This window comes from Acomys minous, assembly GCF_964271855.1.
Source record: "Acomys minous genome assembly, chromosome: 16".
NCBI lineage: Eukaryota > Metazoa > Chordata > Mammalia > Rodentia > Muridae > Acomys > Acomys minous.
The window spans coordinates 39,927,631-39,949,732 of NC_140498.1; the positions used below are offsets into that span (position 1 = coordinate 39,927,631).

The window sequence follows — 22,102 nt, forward strand, 5'->3', positions numbered from 1 at the left end:
AGCAACCAAACCACCAAACTCATGGTCATGTTAGATACCAGGCCACATAATTACAGAAATGTGTTTCCCAGGTTGAACAGAGAGTAAATAGCTAGAAATGAGCAATGTTGGGGCTGGAGAGATGGCTCAGCTGTTAAGCACACTGACTGCTCTTCCAGAGGTCCCGAGTTCAACTCCTGACAACCACATGGTGGCTCACAACGATCTACAATGTGATCTGATGCCCCCTTCTGGCATACAGGGTACATGCAGATAGAGCAGCACTTGTGTATATATAAATAAATCTTGTTAACCCCCCCCCAAAAAAAAACTCAGTTATAAAGGAATAAGCAATGTTTGGCTATTCAGATACACTATAGATAAATAGATGATCTTCAAAAACCTCAGAGATACACAGAATATGGCATTTACAGATGTTTTTATTAATAAAAGGATCTTTTGACAGTGAGACATGTTAGCTCCTGGCAGCACTCCAAGCCTGCTTCTCCAGCTTGGCAGTGGTGGCACATGCCTTAATCTCAGCACTCAAGAGGCAGAGGCAAGTGGATCGATGTGAGTTCGAGGCCAGCCTGATCTACAAAGCAAGTCCAGGACAGTCAAAGCTACACAGAGAAATCCTGTCTCAAAAACCAAACAACAACAACAACAAAACACCAAACAACTTCCCCATGGAGTTTGCTTTAACTGGCAAACTAGCCACTGGGCAAGAAAATGCCCTTGCCTAATTGTAGAAAGCAATGGTGTCCAAATTTGGACTAACTAGAAACAGAGAAGTCAACTGCCAAGCTTTTCAAGAATAAGGTAGGCTAGTCCTTTATAATTCCTGCTTCAACACACACACACAAACTCTGTCAGATACACTGGGCCAGAAGGCTGAAGATGATGCTTCAACACTTGCTGAGAAACTTGGGTGACCGTCCAGGTAGCCAGTTGCCTCTGTCATTTCTACAATCTTGAAAGCTGCTTGCTCTGCACTTCCTACATACTCAGGTAATATTAATCCCTTCTTGGCCAGGTGTGGTGGCGCACGCCTTTAATCCCAGCATTTGGGAAGCAGAGGCAGGTGGATCTCTGTGAGTCTGAGGCCAGCCTGGTCTACAAACTGAGTCCAGGACAGCCATGGCTACACAGAGAAACCCTGTCTCAAAAAACTAAAATACCAAATAATAAAAAAAAATATTAATTCCTTCTCAAATCTCTGATGGGGTTGAAGACTAGAGAGTTTTAGTCTTGTAAGTAGGCTCAGATTGTTTAGGATTTAAGAAGATATTTTGAGGTCTAAGAAGATGTTTTTAGATTGGTAACACAAGTTTGTACTTAAAAATGATTTATCACCAAGATATGATAGATAATAGAATACTTTCTGCCAAGTTGCCAAGTACATAGGACTGGACATTGTGAATGTAAGTCTTACCTGGTTGTTCTGTAATTGTTCTTGTTGTATACAGTTTACTGATGCAAGAGAAAGAGCTTTTATTTGGACTAAAAGGGGGAAATGTAGAAGGCATCTCTTGCATCCATATGGAAGGACTATCTATCAATAAAAAGCTGATGGCCTGCCAGGCATGGTGGCACCTGCCTCCCAGCACTTGGGAGGAAGAGGCAGGCAGATCTCTGTGAGTTCACGGCCAGCCTGGTCTACAAAGCAGGTCTAGTATAGCTAAAGCTACAGAGAGAAACCCTGTGTATTGGGGGTGGGGGTGGGGGTGGGGGGTGAGGAGCTGATGGCCTATTAGTTGAGGCAGGAAATAGGAGGAGGGAGTTCCGGCAGAAAGAGATGAACTCTGGGATAGAGTCAGAGGCAGGAGATTCACCCTGGACTCTGAAAAAGATGAAGTATGAAACTGAGGAAAGGTCATCAGCCATGTGGCACACACAGAATAAAATAAATGGGTAAAATTTTTTGTGAGCTAGTTGGGGAACCAGCCAAAGCATATGGCCTCTGTATATGTTTACAAATATAAGGTCTAAGAGTTATTATTTCTGGGAACAAGGGCATGAGTTCCCCTTCAATACTTACATAGGATTTCTTAGGGGGCAGAGCTTTTCAGGGCAGAGATTTCCAGGGTGAGGATTGGTGGGATTTCAAGTCCTGCGCTTGGGGAGGTCAGGGATTGGTGGCTTTGTTCACACTGTTTCCCTGCATCGGGCCCCTGGGTTAGGATAGGAAGCCCTTCTAAGCTGCAGGCAAGCTTTGGCTGAGATAGGAGGCTGGAGAGGAGGTGCTGCCACTGTGGACAGCTACTGTGGCAGGATCTCAAAATGGCAGCAGGCTGAAGGGCTGAGGAGCTATCACTGCTTTGACATGGTCCATCATTTTGACAGATCCTGTGGCAGAAAGTACCTCATGCAGGCGGGAAGGAGGGGCCACTGCTTTGACAGCTCACAGACTACAGATGGGGGTTGGAATCACATGGAACAGGAGTTCAAGGTCATCCTTGAGTTGGAGACCAGGCAGGACCCTAAGCTGAAAAAATAAATAATTCACTCAGAGCCACTGGGCACAAGACGAAACTCCCAGGCAATCTGCTGATGACTTTGGTCCCTGATGGTACAACCCACAGGCCAGGGTTGTTCTTGCTCAACGAATGGCCCAGGAGCCACTAATCTTATAAGCTGCTGCGCATGCTGACATAGATCCAAAATGGATGCCTTCTGTTGAGGCGACAGACCTGCTGGGGCCACCAACCACTCCAGCTGGGTGGCAGGGTTAAGTGTCTAAGCAGGCCTTGTCCACAACTCAGCCCCAACGAGAGAGACCAAGGTCCCTCAGGATCTGGTGGTCACCGTGATCATACTTTCCTCCAAAACAGTCTGGCTAAGAACAGGAGAAATTCACAGGGTGGGCTCAAGAGAACGCTGGGCACTTATAGCAAGGGACATGGGACCGTGGTCCCCCTTTCTGCGGCACCCGACAGCCTCAGAAGGCAAGAGAAGGAAGAGGACGAAGGAAGGAAAGAGTGATGGTTGGAGACATCCACACATAAACAAATGAAGACTGCTCATTCCTGGAGTCCCCAGCCTCCTAGGACCCATCGTCCAATGATCCCAGGGCTGGAACTAAGCAGGGAAAGCCTGAGGCACGTGCCAAAAAGTGGAGCAGGACCCAGGATGGCCACCAGGGGGCCAGGCGCAAGTTCTAAGTACCCGTCCCGTCGGTGAGAAGGCATCCGGGCACGGAGCTGGGTCGCAGAAGGCTGGCTAAGGAAACTGGACCAGGCCACAGCGCGACAAGAACGTGTCCAGCAGGACCAGCAGAAGCCGCGCAGGGGTTTCAGGTGGAACTGGGGTGTAGGGTGCCGGGCAGGGGCGGAGACCGGAGCGGAGGGTGGGGGTTCGCGGCTGCTGCCCCTCCCCCACGGTTCAGGCCGGTTCCCCTCCCCCACTTAGGGCTAGCTCGTAGGTTAGGGAGCATCCACATTTCTCTCCCCGTCGGTTTTGCATGCGTTTGGCCTTTTGTGTGAGGCCAGTTCATTGGGTAGGTTCAAGATATACCCCGCCCAAGTCCCCGAACTGGCCAATTGCGAAAAGTTTCACAGCGCGCTGTGGGCCGGGGATCATCACCATCCTGCGACGATTCCTAGGATGCGTAGGCCTCAGTGATCTTTGCTCCCGGGACCCGAGCCTTGAGCCCAAGGATACCTCCTGGGCCTGTGCCCAGGAACGTGCCCTCTAAGCATCCGGATTACCCTTGGGAATCTCGGCTTCCTTTTCTTCACACGCCTCTCAGGCTTGTCCTCGAGTGGACGCGCTTCTCCCGAAGCGGAGTTTGCAGACGCTCCCTCGAGCCTAGGACGCGGCTCCTTTAAGAGTGCGGCCGTTCAGGGCGCCGCCTGCCTGGACAGGTGCCCTGGGTCCAGGCTCCCTAGGCGTCCGCGGGCAACGGGGACGCGGCAACCGAGCGCGGGCAGCGGGAAGCTCCTGGCTGCGTAGACGGCGTAGATCGCGGGACAGGAACGACGGTACGCGGAGCAGGCGCGCGGCGGGCAGCCCAGCTCAGGCCCCGCCCCGCCCCGCCCGCTGGGGTCCTGCGCTCCGGGCTGCGCGCGGCGGGCGCGGAGGGAAGTCCCGAGACAAAGGAGCGCCGCCGCCTCTGCCGCCGCGACGGTCCGGGCCGCGGTCGCCCAGGTGAGCCGCCACCGGCCCGCGCGCGCACTCCGATCCTCGCACCGCGTCACCGCCGTTCCCAGTACGCTCCGGGGAGGCGCGGAGCCGAGTCGCCGCGGCCTTCTCTTGCTTGCGGCCTCCTCCCGCCTCGGAGCCTCGGCCCTGAGGGCGCTGGGGCCCAGCCGCTGTTCCCCGGGCGAGTGCCGGGTCGGGAGCAGACTCACTGCCCCCCCCCCACCTTTGTTGTGTTGCGTTCCGCCGACCCCACAACAGACAATCTGATCTTCCTAGTAGCTCCCAGGCACGTTCTGGGCGGTGCTGGGCCCCGTAGTTGGGCGAGCGGGAGTGCAGGAAGCCCGTGGCTACTGGGCCGTGTCGCGGCCTGGAAGCACCCGGAGTCGCAGCAGAAGGCTTGGTTTCCTTCGTCGTTTGCCGAGGAGACGCCGGGTTTGTCCTTTGGGGTTTTGTGGGTGTCTTGTGCAGATTCTCTGCCCACCACCCACCCACCCCCGCCCTTTATTCCTAAGGAACTGTTGTCTTAGTGGGTGAATTACCTGTTAACCTGCCTGCCCAACAGAAAACGGGCATCGAAGGGCGGGGGGGGGGGGATTTGTTCTGATTCTAAAGGTGTTTAGGCTGTGAGTGATGGCAGTCCTGGCCGCCTCTGGCTGCCTCTGCCGCTGGAAACTTAAGAAACAGCACAGTGGCTTTAGTGAAGAAGGGTCCTTAGGGCCTACGGTGTGCATTCGGGTGGAAAAGGCCGCTCAGCCTTCTCCGAGCCAGCTGTAGTATCTGGTACTCATGTTGCCAATGAATAAGGGTAGGTGGGCGGAGATGAGCAGTCTTGCACAGGCTTCTCTGACTGGTAAGTAGCTTTGAAATCCGTGGTGTCGCCAGACAAATACAACACTGACTGCAGGAACCCTGGGTAGGTGAAAAAGACCTAGCCCAGCTTGTCTCTAGTGTTGGGCTTTTGTTTTGTGTGTAGTGGGCGGTTGCTTGCTTGTTGTTTGTCGTTTTACATCACAAGACTTGACTGCCGGTGAAGTGGCTGTTAACTTGTGAAGGCAAGTTGCATTTAAGTGGCTTTTGGAGTGCTGGTGTGAGCGGCAGCACTGTTTCAAGGACAAGTTTCTGTCTTTATCATTGTCTTGTGTGCTTTCCTTTCCTTGACCGTGGGGGCAGAAGGCTTTAAGAGCCCCTGTAAGAGCCCTCTCTCACTTCCCTTCTCCCTGTTTTTGAGACAGCATCTCTTGTAGCCAAGGCTAACCTTGAGCTCGTGGTGGTCCCTTGATGCTGAGTGTCCAGGCGTGACTCACTACTTACAGCTCCTCCGTTTTCACGCTTGGGATAACCACAGTTGGATGCTAGGATGGAAGTCTCTAGGCATGCACCTTTCTCCTGAGGTTGGTTGTGGCTGTCCCAACAGCTTTGTGCAGCACAGTATTCCAGAGACCTGTTTGGAAACAATGCCTAGACTTGCTTGGGACCTCCGCCACCTGAAGGCTCGCTGGGTGGAGGTGGCAGCTCCTTTCCTGCCTGCCCTCAAACGCCTGTGCTTTTGCCCTTAAGCCGGAGGGGGCAGTTGGGCCTGCCCATTGAGAAGCACTAGATGAAAAGTGGGACCTATTGGAAGGGAAGCCCTGGTCTTCAGTGCCCTGCCCCCTCCTCCCTATGCCCTTCTAACCAGACGGCTCAGAACTAGTCCTCCCCTGCAGTGTTTCTCATGCCCGTATCACCAGGGCGTGAGTAGCACCCTGCTCTTCTCAATAGTAAACTCCTGTGGCCAGAACACTGTCTTGCCCTATTCTTAGGTGAGTGCCACCTGCATCCTACCTTTCCTAAGCGCTGACTATCCAGGCAGGTCTTGGGGTTTGGTGGCAGAGCCTCCGTGGCCGAGCTTGTTTTGAACAGGTTCTACTCCTGTGGTGAAGGCCAGTTGGGTTTGGGCTTGAAGTCAGGTAAGAGAGGATTCTTTAATTTGTACACTTTGTGCTGGGGGCTGGAGCTTATGGCATTTAGGGGCTGTCTTTCAAGGCTTGTCCTGGTGGCTGGTGGGGGGGGGGTTGTTGTTGTTGTTTGTTTGTTTTTGGTTTGTTTTGTTTTTACTTTAAAATTTTTTATTTTATGTGTGTTGGTGTTTTATCTGCATGTTTGTGTGAGGGTGTCAGGTCTCCTGGAGTTACATACAGTTGTGAGCTGCCATGTGGGTGCTGGGAACTGAACCCATGTGGGTGCTGGGAACTGAACCCAGGTAGGTCCTCTGGAAGATCAGCTGATGCTCTTAACTTCTGGACCATCTCTTCAGTCCCCGCTTGTGCTTCTGAAAGAGTTTCTTCATGTTGGCTTTGAGTGTACAGGATATTAGAAAGGCCAATACCAGGTGTTTGTTTTATAGTGACCTCACCCAAGTTCCTGAAACCTGGCCTCCTAAGAGAGGCTGCCACCTCTGATGGCAGCCCTTTTCCACTTGTCTACTTGATAAAGTCATCAAAAGCAAGCTTGGGCCTGGTGTGGTGGTACATGCCTTTAATGCTAAACTAAGGCAGGCATGATTGTTAAGGCCATCCTGTTCTACATAGTGTATTTGTGGCTACATGGTGATACTCTTCTCCAAAAACAAAGGAAAGGGAAAAAGGAAGAAAAGGCTGTCTAGTGTCTAGGAGCTAGATGTGGTGGCTCATGCCTGTAGTCCCAACACCAAGAGCTAGCCAGGAGAGTGGCTGTGAGTTTCAGGCTAACCTGGGCTACAATGTGAGACTCTTATCTCAAAAACAAGCCACCTTGTTTTTGAGATAAGGGCTCCACCAGATTGCTTTGACTTAGTGCTTCTGTCTGCTCAGGGGATGCCAGAGAACAACTGCTTGCAGATGACGATGCATAGCTAAGCTGCAATCAGCTACCTGTAGCAGAGGGATCACGGTTTCTGACAGCTGTGGGGGCTCTGGTGGCCCTGGCTGGGTCAAGAATGCACCGTGATTCCTAGGCAGTCATGGCTTTGCAAATAAAATGGGCAACCTGAGCTAAGTTTAAGTAACAGGAACTCTAGGGAGGTCTGGTTTAGGCCTGTCAGAAGCTGTAGCAGAAAGAATCTTGCTCTAGTCCTGAGGTGGGTGAAGGCTCTGCCTCAGAGTGAAGACTTTGAGCTGAAAACAAAGACTGGGCTAGTCCTGCTAGAAGACTTTGCCCACAAGAGAGTGATGGAAGCCTTAGGATGGGGTCAGATACAGAAACTCTGTCCTGAGAAGCAGCTCAGTGTGACCCACCTCAGAAAGATAACCTTTGCCTTCCTAGATTCTTCTCAAGGGAGTTGTGTGCCTATGATCCACTTGCCTCTAGATCCCAGTGCTCTGTAGGCTTGGGAGTCTCTGAGTACTCTTTCATGTCATTACAAGACAAAAAACCCTAAGCAGGTGGTAGCCAGGTTGGAGTCAAAGTGAATGCAGGCTGTGGGCCTAAGTAGAGGTGTGTCTTCTTCACCCATGCTAAGTGGAGCCTAGGGTGCCAAGATGTTCCTAGCAAGTGCTGCCGACCTGACCTGGGGCTTGCACTCTCTATCCCCCAGGGTCATAAGGCAGACCTCTGGGCTGTGAGCTGACAAGTCTGTGGGTGGCTATAGTATAGAGCAGTAAAGCAGAGAGATTCGTCTGGCCTCTTAGGGTAGTCTGCCTGTGGAAGTTCACCCTGCTCTGCGCTGCAGATTTTTCTCACCAGTACATCCAAAATAGTGATTGTCTTCCTGTCGGGCCTGATTCTGAGCTGGGATCTCAGGGCCCCAGATGGCAATACTTTGTCCCTGAATCCTCTTCCTGCTCCCAGGCTAGCATTCTACCTTTGTGAACCACTGCGCCTCATCCTAGCCTCAGGTGAGAGCTTGCCGTGCCTGCTAGGCCCTACCTTTCCTGAGAGACTGTGGAGTGGGTGCCAAGTCTTTCCAGAAGATGCTCACTGCCTGCCAGGGAGGTGACGCCTTTGTGCAGGCTCTCCTTACTGCACCTCCCAGCAGTTGGGGGTGTAAGCCACAAGAGGGACAGCAGTGGTGCCTACCTCCCTATGTGGAGGCATTTGGGGCATATTGAGGGATGTAAGGCCAGTGCTTGCTTCAAGGGGAGCGGCTGGGCTCCAGCCTCATTACCTGCTTCTTGGAAACAGTCCTCTCTGGCTGGGGTGGGGGTGGGGAGGTGGCACAGAGCAGACATGTGTATTTTACCTAACCCTCCCTCTGTGCTGTCTGTTCCAGGGACTTTGAATATGTCGGGGATTGCCCTCAGCCGACTTGCGCAGGAAAGGAAAGCTTGGAGGAAGGACCACCCCTTTGTAAGAAGCATTCTGTTTCTCTACCACAAGGAAGGGCCTTCTGTTGGGTTGTGCTCCTGCTGCTCGGCTGGGGCCACTGGGTGAGATCCAGGCCTGTGCTCTGAGCTGGTTTGTTTTGTGACTGTTCTTTCTCAGGGCTTTGTGGCTGTCCCAACAAAGAACCCTGATGGCACGATGAACCTGATGAACTGGGAGTGCGCTATCCCTGGGAAGAAGGGGGTAAGGCTGCCGCTGCCTCTGCGCCTGCTGTCCTTAATGAGATTTGAGGGAGTAGAACCACTAGAAGGGACTTGAGTTCGGGTATCTGTGGCCTCTGGCCATAGCTAGCCTGCCAGGTCACCCTAGTGTGAGGGACAGGTGAAGGTTGCTAGCCACAAAGTAGTTAGCCCGCATGGCAAGGGGCCCCTCGTTTTTTTTGTTTGTTTGGTTGGTTTTGGTTTTTTATTTATTATTATGTATACAGTGCTTTGCCTGCATATACACCCACAGGCCAGAAGATGGCATCAGATCACATCATAGATGGCAATGAGCCACTATGTGGGTGCTGGGAATTGAACTCAAGACCTCTGCTCTTAACCTCTGCACCATCTCTCCCGCCCTTGCTGCACATGGGCCTCAATGCTGCCAGTTGTTTGTCCTTGCCCAACACATGTAAAGCATGTGAGAAGGAGGGTCTTCTATGACTTTAGCCATTGGTCTAAACTGGAGTCCCCAGGTTCAACTGAGCAGAAATGCAGTTTGGGTTCATCTGTACACTGCTCTATTGCAGAGTGTGGAGTGTGTCCCTGACGTATGCAGAGGATGTTCTTGTCCCTCGGGGCTCATTGGGGCAGTTGCACGTTGCACCTTAGTGCTTCTATCACGTGGTGGGGTAGGAAGATGGTCGGGTTGGGGAGTAGTGCCCTGTCCCTGCCCTAGTAGGCTTGAGTAATACAGGTGCAAGCTGCTGGGCCCAACTTTGTTTGCTGAGCTCTTTGGTGTTCTCAGACACCCATGAACTGTGGGCCCTGAGCCCTCCAGCATCTGGTAAACTCCCCCACTTGTGTTCAAGCCAGCATCTGCCTCCATCTTATCTGAGGCGGGCCGGGCTCTTGTCTTGTTCCCCATAGGCACAGTGGGAGTCTTCTTCAGTGCTAGGGCGCAGTAATGGTCTAAGGCAGTTAGAAAACAGGCCCAAAGGACACAGGCTTGCGGAAACTTCTCCTGGGCTCACGTTGGCAAGTGAGCCACATACCTGATCTTAGTTCCCTCCCCACAGACTCCATGGGAAGGAGGCTTGTTCAAGCTACGGATGCTTTTCAAAGATGACTATCCGTCCTCGCCACCAAAATGTAAGTTCTGCAGAGAGCCTGCAGTCCACTTCCCACAGCCTCCCTTCAGGAGCCATGTTTATGGATGCTCCGCCCCGCAGGCAGGTGGAAGTCCTGGGATAAAGGCAGTTCTGATGACTTGGCTCTCTAATTCCAGCCAATCAGGAAGTGCCACATGTGGCAGAGAGAGAGAGCCCTGAATGTCAGATTCATAGGTGCCACTGCGGAGTAGGAGCGCCCCCTAGGTTAGCCCAGTAGTTAGCATACATCAGCTCCTGAGCTCAATTCAAAGCACTAAGTGAGAGAGAAGACTCACTGATTCTGGTCTGCTGCGTTCTGCTTGTTGTTGTTCGTGTACAGCATCCCAGTGAGAGACTCTGCAGCCTGAATGACATGCCCTCAGGCCTGTGGGTTAAAAGAGAAGGCTGGACTGTGTGTGACCTCAGTGCGCCTCAGCAGAACTTGTGTAGGGTGCAGTGCCCCCCCAACCACCTGCCCAGTAAGACCAGGTCTGAGCTTTTACAACTGGTTTGTAAATAGAGATGCTGCCCGTTGAAGTAGCCCCACTGGGAGTACTTGAACACAGCTTAGTGGGAACCACTGGGTGGAGTCCTTCTTGATCTATTTGGGGTCAATTTGTCTGTCTGAGGGGTTTGTTTGTTTGTTTGTTTGTTTTTGCCATACTATGATTAGTGCTTTCTGTTTTGTTTGTTTTTGAGACAGTGTTTCTCTGTGTAGTCCTGGCTGTCCTCCACTCACTTTGTAGACCAGGCTGGCCTCGAACTCACAGAGGTTCACCTGCCTCTGCTTCCCCGGGTGCTGGGATTATAGACACGTGCCACTGTGCCCAGCTGTGCTATTAACTAAGGAGTGGATATCTAAACTAGAGACAGACACGGTTGCTTGTCTCGTGGCTTTCATGTGATGCAAATGCAATGAAGCAAGAAGTCTCTCAAAGCCAGCAAGGAAAACCAAGATGCAGCTACTTACAAGGAAAAACATGAACATGAAGAAATTGATTGTAGCACATGCAAGTTTGAAAACTAAGCTATTCACAGTAGTACCAAATACTCTGGAAGGAAAGTCTTATACACTGGAAACCATGGGCATTTCTAAGAAACCAGGGCAGCCTCAGCAATCATGTGGGAAGATGGCCGTCCTCCTAGCTGGTGTGCAAATGCCACAGGGTGTCCCAGTCAAGCAGGCCCTAAAGTATGTGTGGAGGTGCAAAGGGCAGGGGTAGTCGATCCCTTGAAGTTCCAGTGCCCATGAGACTCAGATGGAGACCCAGTATAGAGAGAGTGGCCAGACCCCTGAGATGGGTAGACCACTGTCAGCAGCCAGTTACCAAGGCATGGTTAGATGTTATGGGATCAGCGCAAAGACAGACGAGCAGACCACGAAGCAGAGTGGATAGTCCAGAAGAGGCCGTACTCTACCACAGTTTGATATGGGATAAAATGACCAGAGCTTGCTGGTGGATGTAAGGGCAGTCTCCTTTGTCACAGCCTGTATGTTCAGCTCGGCCAAGTGCATGGGGAGCAGGGCAGCTTTGGAGGAGGTTCCTGAGGTGGAGGAAATATAAGAGCTGCTGACCACAGAGAGTGGCTCTCCATGTGGCCCTGGAGTTAAGTCAGTCAGAAGACACCAGCTAGTGAGAGAGATGCAGGAGCAGAGTACACCTCACTGTTTCTCAGGCTCTTATAGGTTACCAAGGAGGCAGGCAGCCATGAACGAGAGTAGACCCTTGCTAAAAAAGGAAGGCTTGCCGGGCGTGGTGGCGCACGCCTTTAATCCCAGCACTCGGGAGGCAGAGGCAAGCGGATCGCTCTGAGTTCAAGGCCAGCCTAGTCTACAAAGTGAGTCTAGGACAGCCAAGGCTACACAGAGAAACCCTGTCTCGGGAAAGAAAAAAAAAAAAGAAGGCTCGTGCAACCAAGAGCTGGGCACTTGGGTGTGAAGGCTGTTATTTCTCTGGAAAATATATGCTACTACTCTAGAACTGACTAGTAGACATGCCTGCACACATTCACAAAGGCAAGGCAGGGTGCATTTGTAGTAGCATGAGAAATAATCAAGAATAAGGGGAAGCAAGATACAGCATAGAAATCCCCAGACAGCAAGATGGTAGACTCCTTGATGCTTGATCGTGCAGCTCAGAGCAGTTGCTACTGATGAGTGAGGCCAAAAGCAAAGGGGACCAGCAGAGACCAGCTGAGACTCACATGTGTGTTATCATTGGTAGAAAATAAATAAATGTGTGTTTGTTGAAAAGTGCAATTAAAAGAACAAAGAGATAGGCCTGGAATTAGGAAAGATGCCTGCAGGAGAAGGCCTGTGTTGAGAACACAGTGCATGCATTTCTCCGATCAGTAAGGGATATGAGGTTAGCCAAGCTTTAAAGCAGCTGTCAGAAACTGAAGTGTTGGCGCAGGTTTAGAACACTAACTGTTTTTCTAGAGGACCAAGGTTGGGTTTTAGCATCCTATGACAGCTCACAACTAGCTGTGATTCCTGTCCTAGGTTTCCATGGGGCTTTCACATGCATGATCCACAAAAATACATGCAGGCAAAATACCCACATGCATTTAAAACAAAGGATTTTTATTTGAGGCAGGTGAGACAGGGTTTCTCTGTGTAGCCCTGACTGTCCTGGAGCTCACTCTGCAGAACAAACTGGCCTCTAACTTGAGATCTGCCTGCCACCGCCTACCAAGTACAGGAATTAGCAGTGTGTACCATCACCCCTCAGTGGTTTAAAAATAATAGTAATTGGGACCCTGGAGGCCTGGCCCAATTGAGAGATCGTTGAACTGGAGAACCTGGTGGTGTTAGTGTGGGATGTGACACCCACGACCCTCTGTATTTGCTATCAGTGTACTTGTGGCACAAGTCACATGAGTTCTTTCTCACAGCTTGGCGTGGAGTGGCATGCAGTAACTACAGCAACTCTGGCTGGACAGAGACTTGTGCAGAACACTTAGGGAGTTTTCTGTGGGCTTTTGACATTGATGCTGGTGTTCATTCTTGTCTCATCTTTCTTCACTAATTTTGTTTTATTTTTGTGGTGCATTAGATTGAACCCAGAGCCTCACAGGTGCTAGGCAAATGTTCCATCACTGAGCTATATCCCACTTTCTTGTTGATCTCTGAGTCCAAGGCAGACAGCCAAGGCTATACAGAGAAACCCTGTCTTGAAAAACCAAAATGGAAAAGAAAGAAAGAAACTAACTTCCCAGGGCAGGAACAGTTATGAATCTTCATTGGGGTTCTGGTGCTTGAACCCAGAGCCTCTGGAAGCACAGTTAGTGTTCTTAGCCTTTAAGCCATTTCTCTAACACCCACCCTTTTTAAAAAACAAAAAAGATTCAGGAGAGGCCTAGGCTGGCTTCAACTCAATAATCTTCCTACCTAGCCTGCAGAGAGTAGGTGATATAGGTGTATGCCACCACAGCTGCCTGGCCTGTTTGTTTGCACTACAAGGAATTCAGCTGTGGAACAGTACCTGAGTGGGGCTGATCATAGCAGATTTTTCTGCTGCTATAAAGAAATGTGTGCCAGGTGTGGTGACACACATCTTTAATCCAGCACTGAGGAGGCAGAGGCAGGCGGATCTCTGTGAGTTCGAGGCCAGTCTGGTCTACAAAGTGAGTCCAGGACAGCCAAGGCTACACAGAGAAACCCTGTCTTGAAAAACAAAAACCAAAAAAAAAAAAAAAAAGAAATGTGGTGTGTTTAAAGCTATGTTGTGAAGTGATGCACACACTTAAGTGGTCTTTGGGGTGTTTATACTGGCCTGTTCCCTCTAGCCTTAAACGTTTGTCCCCTCTTACTGTGGACATGGGAGGAGGTCATAGGCTCAATTGACCCAGCTCCTGGCCATGGTCTCTTCTGGCTGCTCCAGGTTCCTCAAGGCAGAGTTGTCTGCTGTATGGAGGCTTAGCTCCTCAGGAGGGAAAGGTGTATGCTCACCTTTCTCTTTCTGGCCCCTCTGCTATTGAGAGTTTGTTTCTTTTGAAGGTGCTCTGGTGACAGAAAAGAGCAGAATGGGGTGGAGGTGGGGCAGCATCTGCCTCCAAAAGTATCCCTTTCCCTCCCTGTCCTCCAGGTAAATTTGAGCCACCACTGTTTCATCCAAATGTGTACCCTTCTGGCACAGTGTGCCTGTCCATCCTGGAGGAAGACAAGGACTGGAGGCCAGCGATCACGATCAAACAGGTATGGATGACAGCTGGCCACCCTGCCATGGGTTTGTCTTAGTCACATGAGCCAAGGCCACCTTCAGACCCCCAAGCCCCATCAATGTTTGCTGATCGTTTTTGTTTCTCCTACAGATCTTATTAGGAATACAAGAACTTCTAAATGAACCAAATATTCAAGACCCAGCTCAAGCAGAGGCCTACACAATTTACTGGTTAGTAGCAACTGCCAGCTGGCTAACGCTCCTTTCCTGGATGTGCAGGCTGACCACCTGCCAGATAGGGGCTTAATAGCTGGGAGGGAGGCCCTGAGGAGGAGGTGCAAATTCCCACTGGGTGGCAGCACCTCACAGGTGACCATGGGGTGTGGTCAGAGAGCCATCAAGGAAACTTCGTGTCTGACCTATCAGCAACAGAACTATGTGTACAAGGAGCTTACCCTGAGTGAGAGCAGGGAACCAGAGCATATGTGAGGTAAGATGGCAGGTATAGGACAGGTGATACGTGGGTGCTGATGGACTGCTTTGTAGTGTTGTGTGGTCAGTGTTATAAGCAGATGTGGCCTGTTGCATCATACATAACACAGCCTTGCTAGTAGAGTGCTCTTGGCTCTTTTTGCATCTGCTGAGGAAGGATGACATCATATGATTGGTTAGAATTTGACAGTTGAACAAGTGTTGTAGACATAAAAGAAAACACTCAAAATAGGTCCTGTTAGTGTCCTGGACATAAGCACACACACACGTTCCCTCCCTCCTTCCCTCCTTCCTTTGGGCTAGTGGATAGGGCCATTATAAAGTAGGTTGGGAGTCTGGTGCCTTCCATGGAGTCACACAGAATGCTCTGCTTCTGAGTTAGAATGACACCAGAATGCGAACTGACAACGCTGGACTTAACATGTTATGTATGTGTCATCTGCTGTCTGCCAGGGTCCTGCAGAGCTAGGCAAGGACTGAAATTAGTCTAGCTGGAATGCCTAAGGTTAGTCCCGTTGCAGGGACTTTGACCCCACTACTCTGCCTTTGTGTCTACCAACCCTCTACTCACACTGGGAGTAGAGCAAAGTCCTCTGGGCAGAGTCTCAGGCGTCTCTGTGTCCTGGGGAGCTCTGTTACACCACTGTCTGTCCTTCCCAAGAACTAGACAGGAGAGGAAGGAGTGGGTGTGCACTGTGTCTTCAGGGAAGGAGCCAGAGGAAGGCTGGGTGCATGCCCAACCTTGGTGCTTGTGTGCTGCCCTCTCTGTGGCCGTGGCAGGCCTGTCTAAAGTCTGTCCCTAGCTCCTTGGGACTGTAGCTTACACCCACAGTGCCGTGCCTGCTGTGTGCCGACCGCCTGTGCCCCAGGCTCCTCTGGGCCTGACCCGTGTGTAAGGTGCTGTGGCAGATTCCTCCAGTGTCGCCTCTGCTGTGGCTGGCCTGCGTGGCTCCTGGCAGAAGTGACTGCGCAGGGCTTGTGCAGCGCGTGAAGCTGGTGTGCTCTTGCCAGCCTGCTGGAGCCTCTATCTGTGGGGTGCTTCCTAGTGCACTGTGCCTGAGTTCCAGTTCTGTTCACGGTTGGCTAACGTGGGCTCTGTTCCTGCTCTGCTTTCTGTGGTTGTTTTTCACTGAATGTATAGAGGCTTCATGTCCTTCCTTCTGGAGTGGCTGGTGCCTTGCTGTCATGTCCTTGCTTGGTGACTAACAATGCTCCTGGGTGAGGGCTGGGTTGCTGTTCCATGGTAATGGCAGCCCTCTCCCAGGACTAGCTTATGCTTTTAAGTATTAATGTCCTTCCTGCTTAGGTTCTGGTCCTGGACCTTTCTGGGGTGACCTTGGCACAAGAACCTGTCATTTGCACCTCGACTACTCTCTTATAAACCCTGGGGCCAGGCAGCTTGGCCTTAGGCTTGCTCTAGGGACAGTTGGTAAGTTCACTGGCATGTAGCAGCTCATGCTGTGCCAGGGCTCTTCAGTGAGACCCCTAAGGATCCCAGCCTGTAAATGTCTTCTTGTTCCTATTGGTCCTCAAGGACATGGTCCCTTGCATCCATTTTCTGTTCACATGGACAGTGCAGGTCGGCCTAGGTCTGAAGTCTCAACAGTTGTTCATGACTTCCATACTGAAAGCCCACATACACTCTGACCTATTATCAGAACTGAACAAAACCTGGTGCCCGTGGGCTGTTCTCCTGTTCATAGCTCTGTCTCATGGCTGATGAGGTCTGGGCTTGCTGGGCTTGCTAGATGGAGATGCGCACTTGTGTGACCAGCTGCATTGGCAGATGTGTCCAGGCTGTGATGCAGTGCGTTCATCATTGATGTGGTTTCCCAGTGATGATGCACTTAGTAGTCAGTAGTGGGAGTGTACTCTAGCCTCAGCAGCAAACGAGACCCTGACTCCCAACAAAAAGCTAGACGTGGCACAGGAAGCCAAGGCCGCTCTTTCTTCCACGTGGTAGTCTATGTTCTGTCGCTCAGAAGTTGAGGTGACACAAAAACTCAGTGAAAGTTGCTGCCCCTCTCCTGTCACAGTGGCCACCTGGTGCAACCACTTTGCCTCCCTGCCCCTGGGCGGGCACTGGGTGGGGTCTCCAGCTCAGTCAGCAGGCCATGTTACCACCCTGTCTAACTCTCTTCTCTCTTGACCTCCTCAGCCAAAACAGAGTGGAATATGAGAAAAGGGTTCGAGCACAAGCGAAGAAGTTTGCCCCCTCATAAGCAGCGGCCCTGTGGCTCCATGACGAGGAAGGGATTGGCTTGGCAAGAACTTGTTTACAACCTTTTGCAGATCTAACAGTTACTAGTCGCCTGGGAGGGTTGAGCGGGCGCCATTTTCCATTTCCGCCATTGGCATATACAGTCTCAATTCGCTGAATTGCCCCGGTTTTTCATACAGGGTCTCTTCCTTCAGTCTTTTGTATTTTTGATTGTTATGTAAAACTTGCTTTTATTTTAATATTGATGTCAGTATTTCAACTGCTGTAAAATGATAAACTTTTGTACTTGGTAAGCCCCTAGGAGCTAGTTTCTTTGCGCTCGGATGCAGGCATGCTTCCCACTGGTCAGAGCTCTGGCCTCCAGCTGACTATGACAGAACCACACTGTCCCTCCCTCCCCGCCCTCATCCTTCTCAGAAACCTGGGCTGTTGCTTATGAGCCTCAGATCCAAAGTTGGCCAGCATCTCCTCCATTCTGCACCACTTCCTTTGTGTTTATATGGCGTTTTGTCTGTGTTGCTGTTTAGAGTAAATAAACTGTTTATATAAAGGTTTTTGTTGCATTATCATCATTAAAATGTGAGGAGGTACCTCAGTATGTCTGGCCCTCCTCGCATGGCTGCAGCCCTTACCAGGCACCAAGGCTGAGCCCAAGGAACAGCACCTAGGAGTTCTCACAGCTTCTGCTAGGGATGTGCCCAGGCCCATGCAGCTCCACCTTCATCTGGTTCTTTGTAAATAGGACTATGTACAGAGGTGTGTTCTGTTCTCCCCACCTGGGGTCTTCGGGCCTTAAGGTACCAAGCGGCTTGAGACCCACATGAAGTCAAATCCGAATCCAGCCTTCGTGAACCCAGCAGGGTGAAAAACTGGCTGATCCAGAGCAAGGCTGAGGCCAAGTGAGGGCTAAGGACACAGGGGCCTGCATTGATCTCCCTGCCTGTTAGCTGTACTGTGTGCCCCACTGGGCCCTGATAGCCGGCTTCAGGCCTTTTGATGTCCTGCCCTTGCACCCTGGAGGAGGCAGCCCTGCCACCGGCCCTGGCAGACAGCAGGTCCTTCCTCTAAAGCACCTGAGTACAGCTCCTGCACCTCCTGGCCTGCATTGGACCCTACCCTTCCGTCCAGGGGACCAGCCTGGGTGTGGCCTCGGCACAGGATGACCTCAGGTACCACACTGTCCACATACTCTGCTTGCTGGAGCTGGTCTGGTCTGTAGCCCCTGCCTGGGCCAGGCTGGGTCTGTGATCTTGGGGCTTACAGAGCACAGGGAGGGTGCAGTGGACATAGCCAGGGATCAGTCTTCATCAGACTCGTTCCTGCGAGACCCTTGACATGGGAAGCAGTCAACAGTGGCTCAGGTTCAGGGACCAAGCAAGGGAGGGCTACACTCTGAAGTTGGAGGGGCTTGTGCTGGGGTGGCCAGTGCCTTGTGGGTATGTTGAGCCACGAGTCCAGTCCAAAGCTAAGTGTGGATGGACACTTGGAGTTGGTGGCACAGGGCCTCAGCTGGGGAGTGCAGGCAGGCGTGTGTGTGTAGCCTGCTCTGAGAATGTCTTATTTTGTAACAACTGACTACATTTAGTAATAGGTACACATGTATATGGTTAATATATGGAAATTCAATATATTTTATAGTTAAAGTATTCTAAAGTAACTGATGTTTCTAGCAAACTGTAGTGACTCCAGCTATGAAATGTTCCTTCTGTACCACAGTCCTTGAATCACCAGAGCCGTGAATCTTGTAACCCGAGAACGTATGACCATCCTGTGTTAAGCTGGTGGGGAGGAGGGTGTCCCAGCATGAGGCCTCATTGGTAAGGAATTGTGGGCAACAGATTAACCACTGTATCTGCAAATCCTCTAATTAAAACATTTCCACAAACTGCAGCCCTCGGCTTGTGTCCTTTGCTTCCTCTTCCTTGCCGCCTCCTCTCTTCCAGTCCTCGTTACCCATGTGCAGCCAGTACCACACCCTGAGTGGCCACATCTTGCCAGCATCCCCCCAGCCAGCGCCTGATAAAGCCTGGGAGCCTGGTCCCTGGGTGGGTCGTCTTGGTAAGGGGAATTTTACTGACAGGCATCAAAGGGAGTGCTCCTTGAGGGGGAGGGGGCCCCTGGTGGAGGTGGAGGCTGCGGTGGGCTGGAGAGAGAGGGCTCAGTGAGAAAGAGCAGAGGAATGGAATTGGTAAAGCCATTCTATAATGGCTCAAGCTCCAAAGGATCCAATGCCCTCTTCTGGTTGTCAGAGGTGCCCACACAGACAAATGGGTGCGCACACAGGTTTGTTTGTTTTTTTAATCTTTGACAGGGCTCCAAGAATGCCAGTGTTCAGAACTAGCCATGCCCATCAGGTGCAAAATGGGTGCAAAAAGCTGATTCCCAAGTAGCTCCCTGGAGCTTGGGCGTTGTCCTCTGTCCATGAACACACCGTGCCCTTTGTCTTGGGGTTTCTATTGCTGCAGCAAAACACCATGTCCAAAGAGCAAGTTGGGGAGGAAAAGATGTATTTGGTTTACACTTAACATCACTGTTCATCTTCTAAGGAATTCAGACAGGGCAGGAACCTGGACACAGGAGCTGATGCAGAAGCCATGGAGGGTGCTGCTTACTGACCGGCTCCCCACGGCTTGCTCGGGCAGCTTCCTTATAGAACCTAGGAGTGTCCCCAGTCGCAATGGGTTAGGCCCTTACCTCTCAGTCACTAGTTAAGAAAATGCCCTATAGGCTTGCCTGCAGCCCGATCTTAGGGAGACATTATCTTAATTGGTGTTCCCTCCCCTCAGATGACTTTAGCTTATATTAAGTTGACATAAGGCTATCCAGCACCACCTTCGTGTATCAAGCTCCACCACCAGCCAGAAGACCTAGCCACTACCGTCTGCAGCAGTGATGGTTTGGAGCTTATTGCCCCCCCTGGCCTTTCTGGACCATCCAACCACAGAGGAAGCCCAAGGATGCTTGGCAATCCAGCAAAGTCCCCAATGGGCCTGGTATACCATTTGAGGTTGTCAGGGCCCAGTACTGACTTGGACCTACTTGAACAGATTTGAAACAATTGCAGCAGAGAACACTGAAAAAATGATGGGTTGGGGCACCTGTCCCACCTGACCTGGACACTGAGTTGGGAATAGAGGCATTCGGTAGCTCTTGAGACTGTTAGAGGCCTCCAGATACTCCAAGTGCCTCTGAGGAGACACTGAGCCTGGTGGGGGTCTCAGGACTTGGGCCACCATGTGTCCCTGGCCTGACCTGCAGGCCAAAGCTCAACTCTTGGGGGAAAAGGGGGGATAAAAAGGGAGTCTGGGCTTGTCCATCCAGACCCCTGCCTGCCCAGGCCAGCTCATCTGGGTCCTCATCCCAGGCAGGCTGTGGTGGCGCACGCCTTTAATCCCAGCACTCGGGAGGCAGAGACAGGTGGATTGCTGTGAGTTCAAGGCCAGCCTGGTCTACAAAGCGAGTCCAGGACAGCCAAGGCTACACAGAGAAACCCTGTCTCGAAAAACAAAAAAGTACGTTCTCATCTCTCCAGGGGCTCCTGTCTCTGGAAGGGGCTGGCAGAGCTGAGGAGGAAAATGCCTCCAAGCCCAGGTTCTGACGAGAGAGATGGGCACATATGCAACAGGTACACAACACACGTCCAGCTGTCTCCTGAGTGCATACCCTTTGTCTCCACTCAGCCATTGACTATAGTGATGGCCACGATGGAAAACAGGCCCTGGCACACTACCCCTCACTGATAATTAGGACAGGTGCCAAGAACTTGTCCCGTGTCCCCGTCCCGTCCCACCCCCCACCCCCGAGCCACCAAATACTCTTGGCGGCACCCTGTCCGGGACCTGTTTGCTTTGCCTCCCCTCCAGCCAGCCCCCACAAACAAAAGCATGTGACGCTGGGGATGTTTCATGGCGGGCAGAATGCTGGCCTAGCAGGCACAAAGCCCTGGGTTCAGTCCCCACACCTGCATAAAACCAGAATGGCAGCACGTGCCTGTAATTCCAGCACTTGAGTAGTGGAGGCAGAAAGATCAGAAAGTCCAAGTTAACCATGGCCTCCTAGCAAATTTGAGGTTTGAGGCCAACCTGAGTTACATGAAAACCTGGTTGTTGGTGGTGGTAGCGGTGATGGTGGTGGTGGTGATGGTGGGCTTTTATTCGGGGTGGGGGTGGGGCGCGGTAAAAAAAAAAACAAAAGCTGGGCTCAGTGGCATATGCCTGTAATCTCAGCAGAGACAGGCAGGCGGATCACTGTGAGTTTGAAGCCAGCCTGGTCTACAAAATGAGTCCAGGACAGACAATGCTACAGAGAAAAAACAAAACAAAACAAAAAACCTCATTTGCCGTAGCGCCCAGACCTAAGCTGGCTCCAGGTGTCTGGATAGTGCTGCAGGATGGTCACAAACTACTTGGTGTGAACTGCAGCTTAAGGACCAGCTTCTCAGGCGGAAGGCTATCCTGAGCCACACACGCCCCGAAAGCCACTTCTCTTCAGCTAGGGGATGGATTCTGGCCGACCTCAGGAAAAGTGGAACTGAAACCAAAGCCCCTGGTCTCTGACCCTGTGTGCCCTCTCCGGCCAGCCTGCTTTTCCCTGAGGTAGGAGGAGCGTGGCTCAGGTTCGGGCTGAGCTCACCAGCAGTCCAGGGTCAGCTGCCATCCCCATCACAGATGAGGGCAGCCAGGGCTCTCAGCAAAGGAGCGGTGTGCACAGGTGAGCAGGACCACAGCTCTGATCCATGACGGCCTTAGAATGAGTCAAGAAAGATGACAGCATGAGTCACCAATGGGTTGTCATTCAATCCCCCCCACACACACACACACTTAAGGTCTGTGGAGGGAGGAGCCCAGGGAAAACTAGAATCTTAGGGCTACGTTTGGGACCCAGTCTGTTGCTATGTGACTCAAAGGCTCTTTCCATGTTTGGTCTCAGCTTCCTATCAAAGATGGAGCAAATCTCACCCAACCCAGTCTCAGAGGCTAGAGCCCCTGCAGTGGGTCCCCCCCCACTTCCTGTTTACAGCAGCCTCTAGCTCATCCTTTTACCCCAAAGCCATTACCATCACCATGGCAACCAGACTGCATTTGTTCCAACAGGTTGGCAGAACCTGACGCAAGACTGTACTAGTGGACCTATCAATTCCAGACCCTGGGAGAAAGAAGGGTCAGCGGCCTCACTCCAACTTCTATCCCCTATAGAGGGACAGTATAGGGCACAGAGCCCAGGACCCCTCCCTTGCCCATCTGACATCTTTGTCCTGGCAGTGGTTTGTCTTTTTTTTTTTTTTTTTTTTTTTTTTTGGTTTTGGTTTTGGTTTTTCGAGACAGGGCTTCTCTGTGTAGCCTTGGCTGTCCTGGACTCATTTTGTAGACCAGGCTGGCCTCGAACTCACAGCGATCCGAGTGCCTCTACCTCCCAAGTGCTGGGATTAAAGGCGTGCGCCACCATGCCCTGAGTGGGTTCATCTTTTATTTC

General features: G+C 51.6%; 2 protein-coding genes across 6 annotated transcripts in view; one reads left to right on the forward strand and one right to left on the reverse strand.

Moving 5' to 3' along the window:
* Positions 1–3,280, reverse strand: part of LOC311585732 (mastin-like) — a 23,452-nt gene extending 20,172 nt beyond the window's left edge. The window contains exon 1 of one of the 2 annotated variants that reach the window (XM_084761253.1): positions 3,148–3,280. The gene's annotated coding sequence lies outside the window, so the exon portion shown is untranslated. Of the gene's footprint in view, positions 1–2,020; positions 2,981–3,147 lie in introns of those variants that run through there. The other variant, XM_084761252.1, reaches the window with a different exon arrangement.
* Positions 3,142–17,181, forward strand: UBE2I (ubiquitin conjugating enzyme E2 I). Of its 4 annotated transcripts, none has more exons than XM_084761254.1 (7): positions 3,142–3,278; positions 8,348–8,424; positions 8,560–8,643; positions 9,683–9,755; positions 13,843–13,952; positions 14,069–14,148; positions 16,568–17,181. In XM_084761254.1, the coding sequence occupies exons 2-7, from the start codon at positions 8,359–8,361 to the stop codon at positions 16,629–16,631; spliced, it is 477 nt and encodes a 158-aa protein (XP_084617380.1). In that variant the 5' UTR covers positions 3,142–3,278; positions 8,348–8,358; the 3' UTR covers positions 16,632–17,181. The 4 variants fall into 4 exon arrangements, with proteins under 4 accessions (XP_084617380.1, XP_084617382.1, XP_084617381.1 ...); XM_084761256.1 differs by lacking the exon at positions 3,142–3,278 and adding an exon at positions 3,955–4,128; XM_084761255.1 differs by lacking the exon at positions 3,142–3,278 and adding an exon at positions 4,217–4,408.
* The last annotated feature ends 4,921 nt before the right edge of the window (positions 17,182–22,102 follow it).

What these genes read in the sequence shown, in the direction of transcription:
- UBE2I (XM_084761254.1), top strand. Translation starts at nt 8,359, where the DNA reads ATGTCGGGGATTGCCCTCAGCCGACTTGCGCAGGAAAGGAAAGCTTGG. An exon ending in CTATCCCTGGGAAGAAGGGG is followed by an intron (nt 8,644 to 9,682) that starts GTAAGGCTGCCG and finishes CCCTCCCCACAG; the next exon opens with ACTCCATGGGAAGGAGGCTT. An exon ending in GAGGCCTACACAATTTACTG is followed by an intron (nt 14,149 to 16,567) that starts GTTAGTAGCAAC and finishes TGACCTCCTCAG; the next exon opens with CCAAAACAGAGTGGAATATG.